Source organism: Moesziomyces antarcticus, assembly GCF_000747765.1.
Source record: "Moesziomyces antarcticus DNA, scaffold: scaffold_v10077, strain JCM 10317, whole genome shotgun sequence".
Taxonomy (NCBI): Eukaryota; Fungi; Basidiomycota; class Ustilaginomycetes; order Ustilaginales; family Ustilaginaceae; genus Moesziomyces; species Moesziomyces antarcticus.
This window is the reverse complement of record NW_014638933.1, coordinates 1-12,422: the sequence shown is the minus strand read 5'-3', so window position 1 is coordinate 12,422 and position 12,422 is coordinate 1. Positions and strand designations below refer to the sequence as shown.

Below are 12,422 nucleotides of genomic sequence, written 5' to 3'. Positions count from 1 at the left end.
ATCGTGTACTTTCGGCTGGAGTCCCCACCTTTCGAGCGCCGAAAGACCACTCGGCTTAACGACTGGACTGGAACGCAGATTTCAATGACTAAGCCTTACGGTATTATCACGTGACTGCCACTCCTCTAGCCCAGCAGCGAAAAAATCCCGGCTTCACTCCGCTTTTGAGAAGTCGAGGCTTCGCATCGGAAGGTAGGAATTGGCGATTCAGCAGATGGTCACGCAGCGGCTCGCCCTTCTCAACATCACCAACGTCGGCAATCCGCCATCGCATCTATCACCATCTGTTGATCAGGGCATTGACAGCTCTGACACACCGGACGGCACGCTTCCGCAAATCCATTCTCACGCCATGTCGGCCCCCATCCGAAACGTGCCGCGAGTGGCATCGCGCGCATTCTCGCACTCGGCCGCACCTCAGGTCTCTCGCACCGGCTCGACGTCCTCCTCGGCCAGCACCATCGGCTCATCCGCTCCTAGCCCCGCGCGATCCAAGCACCTCAAGCGCCAGCAGCGCAGCAAGGATGATGTGCTCCGCAGAGCTGTGGAGCTCTACCACTTGACACCGTCGTTCCTTCCCACAGCTCCGCGAGGCGTCCTCGCCGCATCCATGTCCGGCAGGAGCTCGGCGCCCAGCGCATCGTCCTCCGCATGGGACGCTTCGCTCGACACCGCAATCTACGCTTCCATCCTCAACACCGACTCGGTCTCCCGCCGCTCGCCCAACCTTGTTGCAAGGGGCCTGCCCGAATACTCGCGCGAACAGTCCAGCCGCGCCGCCTCCGTCCCTGCCTTTGGCAACACTGGCTCGCACTCCAGCAGCAACGCAAAGGACGTCCAGTCCTTTGTCTCGGACCTCACCAGCACCACCTTCCTCACTCGCAGGGAGAGGGAAGCAGCCGCAGCCGCAGCAAAGTCGTCCTCCACACAATCATCCTCCTCCGCCGCTGACCCATCGTCCAAGCCCAAAAAAGGCGGCCTCCGAAGCTTCAGCGATGCCGACATTGCCATGTACGAGCGAAGGCACAACAATGCCACGGGTTCAGGCGTCTCCCCTGGCCTCGACAACAGCCGCTACTCGGGCGCAGAGAGGCTCACCCACCTCGACCGCGTCACTCCCGGCGCCAACGAATGGTACCGAAGCCAAGGCCTCAACACCCGCTCCGCCCGCGTCCGTGATGCTATCTTCGGCACGGTCAGCGGCGAGCTGCCCGGCCTCGAAATCGTGCGTGAGAGAATCGCAAAGCTTAAGAGCCAGACACCCTCCGAAGACTAAGACTAAGCCCACATGGGTCACGAGGTCGGCCGCTCGACTACCTTTCCGAGCCTAAATCTTCTGCTGTCACGCACGCCAAGGGAGTCGGCTCAAATCCGACAACTTAGGCGTACTACTGCAATGTCAATCTTTTCTGCATTTCGGCAGCGGCCGTGACCCGCCCACTATCGATGTGATCATCAGACCGCACTCGGAGCTTTTAAGCGTGTCCAGCTCCTGCCCATATCGGGTGTGCCGAAAGACGCAGCTGCCTGGTCGTTTGACCAGCAGCACGGCGCAGTTCAGCCCGGCGCTAGATCTCGACACACCGTGAGAACTGGGCCGATCCTGGGTCCGCCGACCGCCCTCCTGGTCCTCAGTCCGGTGCTTATATATAGCGCCGAGCCAGCGCCCCCTAGCACGACTCGAGCAGCTCAAAGTGCAAGCTATCGACCATCCTTGCCCACGCTAGCTCAGTGCCATTCCAGAATCTGTTCTTGCCCCGCCCTTCCTCCAAACGTCAAGCAATGTCTGACGACTCCAAGTTCTCTTCGTTCGAAAACATATCTCCGGTCCGCGATCCTCGTTCCACTGATCAGCCGTCGATGCCGGCCGTTCCAATCATCCTCTTTGGCTCGCAAGGCTCCGACTTCCTTGGCGGCTTCGACGCCATATTCGCGCTCTCGCAACGCCATGCTGTGCTCGCAGCCTTCCTCTCTCTGGCGCTCGGTGCCATCCGAGACGAGCTGCGAAGCGTCGCCAATCGAAAGGTGAACGACGACCTGCCTGGCGACATCGAACTTCTTCCCCATCTCCCGCCGTTTGAGCCCTTCTCGGATCTAAAGTCTCTGGTCAGCCACCATCGCCACACTGGCTTGACGGATCCTGTGATCAACGGCGTGCTGCTGAGCATGCTTCAGACGGCCAACGTCGTAGCTGTCTTCTGCGCCGCTCATCATCAAGCAGATCTCGACGGCCATGCCTCCAGCGAGGCGAAGGCAGTTCTCGTCCAGGCTTGGAAGGCCGTCGCATCGCCGAGCTCTCACTTGCTGGGCTTCTGCACTGGAGCGCTTTCCGCCTTTTCGGTCCGAGGCGTCGTGGAGGACGGACCCACACAGTCGCCGAGGATCATCTGGAGCTACATTCAGCACGCAGTCAAAGCGATCCGCGCATGCTTCTGGATCAGCTTGCGTTCCGCCCAAGCCCGTCATCGGCTCGTGGCGGACAACCTCCCTCCCGTGGAGCCATGGAGCATCGTGGTGGCAGCCAAAGGACCCGAAACTATGGCGCAGATTTCGATTCACCTTCGAGCATTCAACGAGATCGAGCACGCCCGCCCACTGGACAAAACAGGCCCCCTCGTCATCACCGCCATCGCCACCAATCAGGTCTCGATCGGAGGTTGCCCTCAAAAGCTGCAGCTCTTTCGGTCCGTCTTGACCAACGACCTCGGATCTGCTTGTCGAGTCTCTAGACTCGAGATCTTCGCGCCTTACCACAGCCCCGAGCTCGAACATGAAGCCTCGCTCGTTATGCTAGACCTGGAGCGCAGAGGCATTCTCCATGATGCGATTTCGCCCTCGAGCGGAAAGTTGATTTGGGAGACAGTCAACGCACAGGTTGCCCTGGACACAAATATTCGAGACATGCTCAGAACGCTGGTCGAGAGCAACCTCTGTCGGACGGCCGACTGGGATGCCATGATCAACAATTTGATCCTGCGGGAGGAAGGATCGTCCGATTCAACTATTCCCAAGTCAGGCCTGATCGTCTCCCTTGGACCGGGCATCCATCTCGCAGCTGATCTTCGAAAGCGTTTTGGTGATCGAAACGGAGCAGGAGAAGTCGCCGTAATCGATGTCCCAACGCTTCTCCAGGAAGATGCGCTGCGAGTTTCCTACCCGACGTCGGGTCTGACTGGAAAGCCTCTAGCGCAAGCCGAAGTGCACGGAGACGAAGTGGTCGTCGTTTCCATGGCATGTCGCTTTCCCGGAAATGTTCGCAGTCCAGAGCAGCTTTGGACCTGTCTCGAAACGGGTAGAACGACCGTCACGGAGATCCCGAAGCATCTTTTCGACATCGAGGCCTACCGCGGATCCGGCAAGAATCAGACCATGGCGACGCACATGCATGCTCTGTCAGAGGACGTGGTGCGATCCATGGATGCCCGGCTCTTCAGCATGTCTCCGAAAGAGATTGAGCAACTCGATCCTCAGCACCGTCTCGCCATGCTCTGCTCGTTCGAGGCTCTGGAGCGAGCTGGGTACTCTGCAGAGGCCAATTCACCTTCTTCGTTTGACAAGAAGCGTATCGCGGTCTGCATGGGGTCCAGCTGGGACGACTACCGCGAGAATGCCAGCTGGAGCATCGGCAGCTACTTTATCACGGGCAACATCCGCGCATTCATCCCCGGCCACGTGTCCTTCTCGCTCAACATGGAAGGGCCGAGCTTGTCGGTCGATTCGCTCGAATGCTCAGCAGTGTCTGCCATACAGTGGTCGAGACGCGCGCTCCTCAGTGGCCAGTGCGATGTTGCCCTCACCGGCGCCGTAAATCTGATGACACAGCCACAAATGTTCGTTGCGATGGACAAGCAGGGCATCCTTTCCCACAGCGGCACCAACATGACGTTCTCGTCCAAGCACGATGGGGCCACTCGAGGCGAAGGGTGCGGCGTCTTGCTGCTGAAGCGTCGCTCGACCGCCATCCAGGATGGGGACAACATCCTTGCAACCATCTCGGCAGCCCGCACCGTCCACCACGGCGCCCGTGCAGAAGGAGAGGACGCGGTCGCTCAGCAATCCGAGTTTCTGGCAGAGATGCTACGCGAAGGGGGCGTAAGTCCTACGGCCCTTGCACACATCGAGGCGAGTGGCTTCCACACCCAGACCGCAGAGGCAGTGGAGATCGAATCTTTCGCACGACTTTTTGCGAGGCCTCAAGGTCCAAAGGCTCGCTCATCCGACAATCTCGTCTCTGTTGCCAGCTCAAGGCCCAACTTGGGTGCCGGAGAGGCAGTGTCGGCCATGGCATCTGTCATGAAAGCGGTGCTGGTCTTGAATGAAGGCATTGTTCCCAGGCAGATCTCGATCCCTCACTTGTCGGAGCTGCAGCCTCGAATCGCCACCGCGTGCGCTACCTCGCCCCTGTTCGTGCCAACACAGGCACGCTTGCTGCCAGACGAGACAGATGATCACAGGCGTCACGCTATCCTCGTCAACAGTCTTGCCAGCACTGGCTGCCACGGAGCGGTGGTTCTGCAGAAGCCGAAGGAATACGCACGGGGCGGATCTACTGCATTCGACAAAGCTGTTGCGCCGGCGAAGAACGACAATCGTACATGGATCTTTGTGCTCTCCGCCAAGACGAAGGAGTCCGCGGAGATGCTCAAGAAAGCCGTCATCGACTACCTCCAGCGCGAGGTCTGCCTGGCCGACCTGAGCTACTCCCTCGCTTGTCGCCGGACGCACCAGACGCATCGCTTGGTCGTCATCGCCTCGGATCAAGACGAGCTCATCCGGAAGCTTCGTGCTGCTGCCTTCACCGAGGCGAGATCAGCGTCGGATCTTCAAGACCTCGCCTTCTTTTTCGAGACGATCGACACCGCCTCTGTCGACGTCACAACGCTTGCCGACCTTCAAGACCGTTGCGATGAATTCATCTCGACGCCCGGGATGCTCAAGAGTGGCGATGCAGAGCGGTCCTCTGAAGTTCTTCAGATGTGTCTCGCGTCGTTCCTGGAGGAGTGTGGAGTCCGTCCATCCCTCGTTGCAGGACAGATCATCCCGGCCCTGCTTGCGGGAGGCTGGATCGACAGCGACAGTGCTGCAGCAGTTCTCGCAAGCGCCGACATCCAAGAAGCTCCGTCTCTTCAGAGCATCGTCCACAATGGATTCGCGAGCATTCTCACAGCAAAGGGAGAGACGATCCTCGCCGCAAGCCCTCCTGATCTCACCCAATCCTCGCTGTGGGATCAGCCGAGGGACCACACTCTCAGCAAAGATAGACTGCCGGACGGGCATATCTGGATCAGCATCGGCGAGCTCTTGAGCCTGATCAAGAATGGCTCGACAACGCTCAGCAGGGACGAAGCGCATCGATCTAAGGAGGGCGCGAGTCGAATCGAGTGCTCGATCCTCTCACTGTTGGCCGATCTGTACCGACTTGGGTACTCGATCCGCTGGATAGAGATCTTCCGACCTCACTTGTCCCAGTTCCGCTTCATCGAGACGTTGCCCACCTACCCGTTCCATCTTCAGCCGTTTTGGATGGAGTACCGCGATCGCAATTTGCTCAACAGTACCACCGTCGAGAGCGAGGGCCCCTCCTCGACCACCGATCATCCCGCGGACGCCGCTGCAAGCTCTGAAGAGATTGACGACTCAGAGGCACCAACGCAAGCTCTGTTGTCGGCCCAAGTGTCTAGCGACGCGCGGTCCAGCATCTACATCTCCGATCTGGCCGGACAGCCGCAGTCAACGCTGCTGAAGCTCGCCAAACCTGCCGCCATCTCTGTCGAGTTGATGGTAGAGGCAGCGATGGAAGCGAGGTCTCGGGCATCTGTCAACGACCCCACACAGCTGGCAAGGCGCTCTTGCGTCAGTGTCGTGGATGTATGGCTGCCGCAAGCAGGTCATGAGCTGATGCGAGCCAGCAACGTCGTGCTTGACGTCATCGCTTCGAAGGGCTCGGACATCACTGGAGCCCATGTTCGCATGCACAGTGATTCGAGCTCAGCCGTGGTCGGAGAGCTCCAATACCGCTGGACTCAGGCTGCGGATGCCGAGCGACGATGGTCTAAGCTGCAAACCTTCGTGGACAAAGCAGTCTCGACGCTCCAAAGTGTCGGTGAAAGGCTCGATGCAAAGCTGATCTACAAGAGCCTCGGCGAGGATGGGACCGGTTTCCTCAAGACGGTTCGGAGCGGCTTCCTGTCGGACGAATCACGAGAAGTGGTGTTTGTCATCTCGGCTACCAGCGAGAATGACGCAGCCGGTGCCGGCTTGCTCTGTGGCATTCCTGCGCTTCTTTCGAGCCTCGAGGAGTGCCTCCGCTGGTACAAGCGCAACTTCGATGATGCTTCAGACAGCATGCTCGCGATGACCTCCATCGACTTTATGGATCTTGACGACGACCTGTTCCAAGGTTACGACAAGTCGACGAGCAAGCCTCGGCAATACATGGCTTTGGTCACGCCTGGTCGGGATGCCACCACACGGGAGGCTCCTCACGGAGATGAATGTGTCGACATTCTCCTTCTGAACGGAGACAAGAGCATCATCGGCCAGCTCGATGGTGTGCGCTTGGGCAAAGTCGATGCGCCTCGCGATGGCCAGCCTCCCAGCAAGGACCAAGCATCACCCGCTCCCGTAAAGTCAAAGCACTCAGCGACTCCTCGTGCGCAACGAGCGGAAGAAGCCTCTGCCGAGCCACCTGTTCCGCCCACTGAGTCGCAACGGACGTGCCAGGTCGGACCAGCCGGAGCTGCGGATGAAGTGCATGCCAGGGTCCTCGGTGTCTTGGCCTCCGAACTAGGAATCGCGCTCGAGGAGATGAAGCCTCAGGTCAAGTTCGTCGACCTCGGCCTGGACAGCCTGATGTCCCTGGTCTGCATCTCGACACTGGAATCTCTCGATCTCGGATTCGCGCTGCCACAATCGCTCTTCATGGAGTGCAGCAGCCCTCACGAGCTCCTTGCCTGGATCAGGGAGCAGATCGGGGACAAAGGCGTCGATACCGCTTCGCCATCTGTGCAGTGCCAGCAAGTGGTTTCTGCAGGTAACGTGCCCTCAGGCGCGACACTAGCCAGTCAAGACGATCCCATGACGATCAGCAACGATGAGCGCGAAGCCAATGGTGTCCCGGAGCCGACGAGCGGGAACTCGGCAGTCGAGGAGACAATGGCGACGATCATCTCCACTATCGAGAAAGAGCTAGGCGTTGCAGAGGGAAGCATCGACGAAGTGGCGAACCTGGCGGATCTCGGCATGGACTCGCTCATGTCGTTGCTCGTGCTCGGTAACCTGTCGAGCGAGCTCACTATCCCGCTGCCTTCGTCGCTGTTCATGGATCACACGTCGCTGCGCGAGATCCGCCGCTTCCTCGAGTCCGACCTGGGCGGCGGCCCTGTCGCTCCTGACGTCGAATCACGCTCCAGCCTGCCAGCCGACAAGACAGGCGAGAGCATCGCTATTCCCGAGCCAAAAGCGCCAGTGCTGATGCGCAAGCGCACCGGTCGGGGGAACAGCACACCAGTGTTCCTGCTTCCGGACGGCTCGGGCATGTCGACGATCTACCAATTCCTTCCGGCGATCGACCGGGACGTGTACGCGATCAACTCTCCCTTCCTGGCGGACGCGTCGGTGTGGAAAGGCGGCATCGCGCAAATCGCCCGGTACTATCTCTCAAGCATGAGGCTGGTGCAGCCCGAAGGCCCGTACCTGGTGGGTGGATGGAGTTTCGGCGGCATGGCTGCGTTCGAGATCGCACGACTGCTCGCCACCCAGCCTGGCGCACGCAGCGACCGCGCAGCTGGCGTGTTTCTGCTCGACTCGCCGTGTCCCCCTGTGTACGCTCCGCTGCCGTTCGGCGTGGTCGACTGGATCTTGAGCGCGCCCGAGCTGCGCGACATTGCACCCGCCGGACTGTCGCCCAAGCTCGCGGCGCACTTCCGGGCCACGGTCGAGAGCATCGTCGGCTACCGTCCCACGGACGCCTTCGCCGGTGTCGACAAGACCAAGATCCCGCACGTGTGGTACATCGTGGCGGACAAGCAGCTGCCTGGGCGCGTCGAGGACGTCGCCGGCGCCAACGAGACGGTCGAGTGGCTGTTCCGCGCCAACCGCGCCGCGAGCGGCACCGACGGCTGGCACAAGTGCGTCCCACACGACCACCTCACCGTCGCGGCCGTCGCCACCGCCAACCACTTTACGCTCGTGCGCATGCCCGCCATCGCCGCTGTCGCCGACATCCTCCAGCCCGCCTGCCACGCCGCGCTGTCTGCGTGATCGTCGAGCCCATCTTTTGTACATGACAGAACCGACCGTTTCCGAACAGCAGCTCCTGCAATGCAGACATGACCCCGCTGATGCTGCGGCCGAACGGTGAGACGTGTGACTGATTAAGACGACCGAGCGTCGCAAGTGAGCTTACAAGTACAGTGGAAGGATGATGGACAAGGTGGTACGGGCGGCAGTGAACAAGAGTGACGAGTGCCAGACCAATGCGTACTGACAGTAGTGCGGCTGGCGACGTTGTGCAGGTGAGACGATGTACTCGGCGGCTCCGGCTGACAATGCTGAGTGAGACAGCCAGTGTTGCACTTGCTGCCGACGCTCACCCGTTCTGAGTAGCGACAAACGCGGCGGTATCGCGGGCATTCTCGAGATCGGTGAGCACCTGCTTATAACTGCCCAACCCCGGCACAGCATGCAACATGCGGCCGAATCCCTCGAGGAGCACATTGAAGTTGTCCATCAACAGGCTGAGTTCTGCGTCGTTGCGGGGCACAGCGATGAGCTGGTCCCAAATCTCATCGTGCAGCTGTTGCGAGCTGAGCTTGAGCGCGTCTGCGACCATGGCGGGATAGGGATGTCGCCACGGCGCCGAAGCCGAGTCTTCGATGGGTGTAAAGTCGTCAGCCTGTTGGGGGGGCCCGTAAAAGCTGCCCTTGCGCGACTTTCCATCCTGGGGTTTGGGCGACAACCTGCCGATGCGCGTGGCTTCTTCGAGTTTGGCGCACTCTGCATTGATGAGTGCGGCCATGTGCGACATGCCGAGAGCGGCTGCTCTGCCAACGATGCGACGCTCGACCGACGAATGCAGCATGACCGAACGCAGCTGCTGGTTGGGTGCGGTGGTGGGTGGTGAGCCGTTGGACGATGCACTACCCTGCGCCCCCGCGCTGGGCGTCGGCGATGTCAACCCGCCCACCTGCGGACTATTCACCGTCAACGGCGAAAACGACAGATTGACATTCGACACCGACGAAGCCGTCTTGGGCGGCGAAGCACTCGCCGCATGCGCCGCATTGAACGCCTGGATCAGCTCGAGCTCGCGCTGCTCGATGCGCTTGGCGAGCTGCGTGAAATGCAGCACGCCCAGATGGATGTGGATCACAAAGAACGACAGCATCGTGCGTGCCTGTCTAGACAGATGCACAAACTCGTCGAGCGCGCGCGCAATCAGCCCATCAAAGATGTTGTGGAACAGCCGAATCGCCTCGAGCACATTCATCACCATCTTCTCCACCTTTTCGGTCACAATGCTCCCGCCGCCCGCGATGAGCGCCTGCACGGGATCCGTGGTGGCCAACAACGTCTCGGTCGCCGCCTGCAACATTCCCACGCGCCGCCAGATGTACACCTCGACCGCAGTACCCCACGCAACACCGAGCAACACCACCTGCTCGTTCAACCCGCCACCCGGATTGTTAATGTTGATGATCGAGCCACCGGCACGACCGACGTCGGGATCCTGGGCGCCGATGAGCACGTCGAACGGGATGGCATTCGCGAGCGCGCCCGGATTGCGCAGCAGCGCCGGGATGAGGTCGCGCGCACACGCGGCCCGCTCCATGATCCTGCGCGACATCTCGGTATCCACCTGAAACGTGCCGTCCGCCTCGTTCTCTTCGTGCATGTACGTCTCGGACGTGCCCGGAAACGCGCCCGGCGGCGCCTGACGAGCCGGCAGCAGGTTGATGGTGTCCTGCAGCGCAAAGAGCGCCTCTGCGGTGCGATCGGGCGGACTGTTGGCACTGCCGGGCGAAGGAACAGGCACGCCCGGATCCGTGCCCGAACCAATGCCGGTGGACTGGTAGACCAGATTGTCCTCGCGCATGCTCGAGCGGCGGCCCTGCGACACGTGCGTGACCGTGTCGATGAGCAGCCCGAACCAGCCGAGCGACTCTGCGAGGCCCATGAGGTCGGAGGCGATGCGCTGGTGCTTGATCACCTCGGCGTTGCCGTTGAGCAGCGGATTCTTGACCGCCTTGTCGACGGTGCGGACGAGGTCGCGACACCTCATCACGAACCACTCGAGATGTCGGGAGGCGGTCTCGAGCGCAAACGCCGCATCCTCTGCCGCATCTGCGCCCGATCTGGCACCACCCTCTGCCAGCGCACCGGGCGGTGGCGCCGTGACACCAAACAGGAAGAGGCCGTACGCGATGCGGCACGAGCGGCGCGGAGCGAGCTGCAAGATCAAGGAGCGTGCGCGCTTCCATGCTGCGGTGGCGATGCGGTCGTGGGCGTCGCGATAGTGCTTGCCGTCGACAGCCTTCTTGGAGGCGGCATCGGCGGAGCTGGAGGTCATCTCGTCGTCGAGGCGGAACTGGCACGCGTAGGCGAGCATGCACGCCTTGACGGCCTCGTCGATCATGAGGTCCCTCTTGGACCTGCGCCAGCCGCCGGGGCCCATGCCGAGCATGTCGATGAAGATGTCGTTGATCTGTGCGGAAGCTTCGTGCGCTGGGCCTGGACCGCGCATCTCGGAGGCGTCCGGGATAGGCAACTGCTGCGGCTTCTCGCCCCACACGCCCATCTCTCCACCGAGGTGGTCGAGGCCGTAGACGAGGTAAAAGAGATTGGGCTGGTGCTCCTTCCTTGTGGATGGTACGTCGACGTGCCACGAGGCCCAGAGGCGTTGCGATAGGTTGAGCGCATCGAGGCCGATGGCGCTGCGAATGTACGCGCCGAGGTCGCCGTCGGTGCGAAGCGGCGAGCAAGCCCTGGAGAGCCAGAGGTTGGCGCCTGGTTCGACGGTGTGTACGTAGAGGCGCATGCGATTTGTGGTGAGGAGGAGCGAGTCTGCACGCATGGCGAAACGGAAGTTCTGGCCGCTGGTGGAGAGCATCTGGGACTCGTTGCGATTCTGCAGGGCCCTGATGAGCTGGTCGCGACTTTCGTGGCTGTTTGCGGAGGGCGAGCTGCCGTCGGAGGAGACCGACTTGGAACGCATGCCGTTCTCGGACGAGTCGTCGGAGATGGCGCGCTTCTTGGAGCCTGGAACGGGGATATCCGGGGTGACGTTGGCGGCCTGCTTGCTCTCGCGGACCGAGTCGGCAAAGTTGGTGGTGCACTCGATGCCGCGTCGCTGGCAGTTGGAGCAGACGAGTTTGGAGCCGCCCGGGCCGCCGTCCTGGCCGGCGTCGGAGAGCTTGCGCTTGTCGCCAGCATGGCCAGCGGCGGGCTGGTCCGAGGCGAGATCGTTGCCGTCTGCATCGAGACGCAGTTGAAAGTCGCAGCCACGCTTGGAGGCGCGACACTGGTCGCAACTGATGTTTTGGCGACGGCGGGTGCGGCGGCGTGGAGGGATGCCGTCCTTGTTGGCTGCTGCGGAGGCTGACGTGCTCTGGTTGGTGGCATCCGAGCCCGAACCGGAAGCGATGCCGTGCTGCGCATCTGCGTTGCTGGGGAGCGGATCTGTGGCGTCGTTGGCGTTGTCGTCGTTGAGTTCGGAGAAGCGGGTGAAGCCTGCGTCGTCGAGGATGGCAGCGGCCGAGTCGAACGTGTCGGCATGTGTATTGGCTTGCTTGCCGATGAAGGCGAAGGAGTCGAGGGAGTCTGGCCTAGTGTCGGCGGGTGGCTGCGCCGAAGCGTTGGTGGGTTCTGATGCATGAGCAGGGATGGCGTTGAGGTCGAGGGACGCAGAGGCGTCCGTGGGCAGCTCTAATCCCGACGGCGCGATCGAGTAGAAAGGCTCGTCGAGGTCTTGGCCAGCGATGTAGGCCTCTGCGATGGGGTCCTCGAAGGTGTTGAGATAGGTGCGGGTTGCTTCTGAAGGCCGCAGCTGCTTTGGTCTTGGAGGGAACAAGACGTCGTTGAACATGGCGTGGTCTATCGCGAACGGCTGGTCGGATGGAGCAGCCATGGCGGGTTGCGCCATTGGAGCCGAGTGGATGGAGGTGGATGAGGAAGCAAAGGCGGACTGCCCGGGCTGCATGGTGGAGGCGGTTGGGTCGAAAGGAGGCGGTTGGAACGCGAAAGGGTTGTGATGGCCCGACTGAGCCTGAGGCGGCGGCATATGTGCGTGCGGTTGGAACGGCGGCGGCTGCTGCTGCTGCTGCACTGGCTGCTGCAATGGGTGTCGCTGATGGTTAGGATGCGTCTTTTGCTGGTGTGGTGGATGCAGCTCGTCGCGGCCATTTTGTGGAAAGTGTTGTCGG

General features: G+C 61.3%; 2 protein-coding genes across 2 annotated transcripts; one reads left to right on the top strand and one right to left on the bottom strand.

Annotated features, from left to right (window-relative positions):
* Positions 1–214: 214 nt before the first annotated feature.
* PAN0_077d6625 (polyketide synthase) lies at positions 215–8,262 on the top strand (the record flags this gene model as incomplete). Its single annotated transcript, XM_014797938.1, has 3 exons — positions 215–1,225; positions 1,460–1,639; positions 1,744–8,262. The coding sequence occupies 3 exons, from the start codon at positions 215–217 to the stop codon at positions 8,260–8,262; spliced, it is 7,710 nt and encodes a 2,569-aa protein (XP_014653424.1).
* A 328-nt stretch (positions 8,263–8,590) lies between these two features.
* PAN0_077c6624 (uncharacterized protein) lies at positions 8,591–12,422 on the bottom strand (the record flags this gene model as incomplete). The annotated part of the gene is made up of 1 exon (XM_014797937.1): positions 8,591–12,422. A coding segment is annotated over one exon (3,832 nt), but the record flags the coding sequence as incomplete, so codon positions are not given.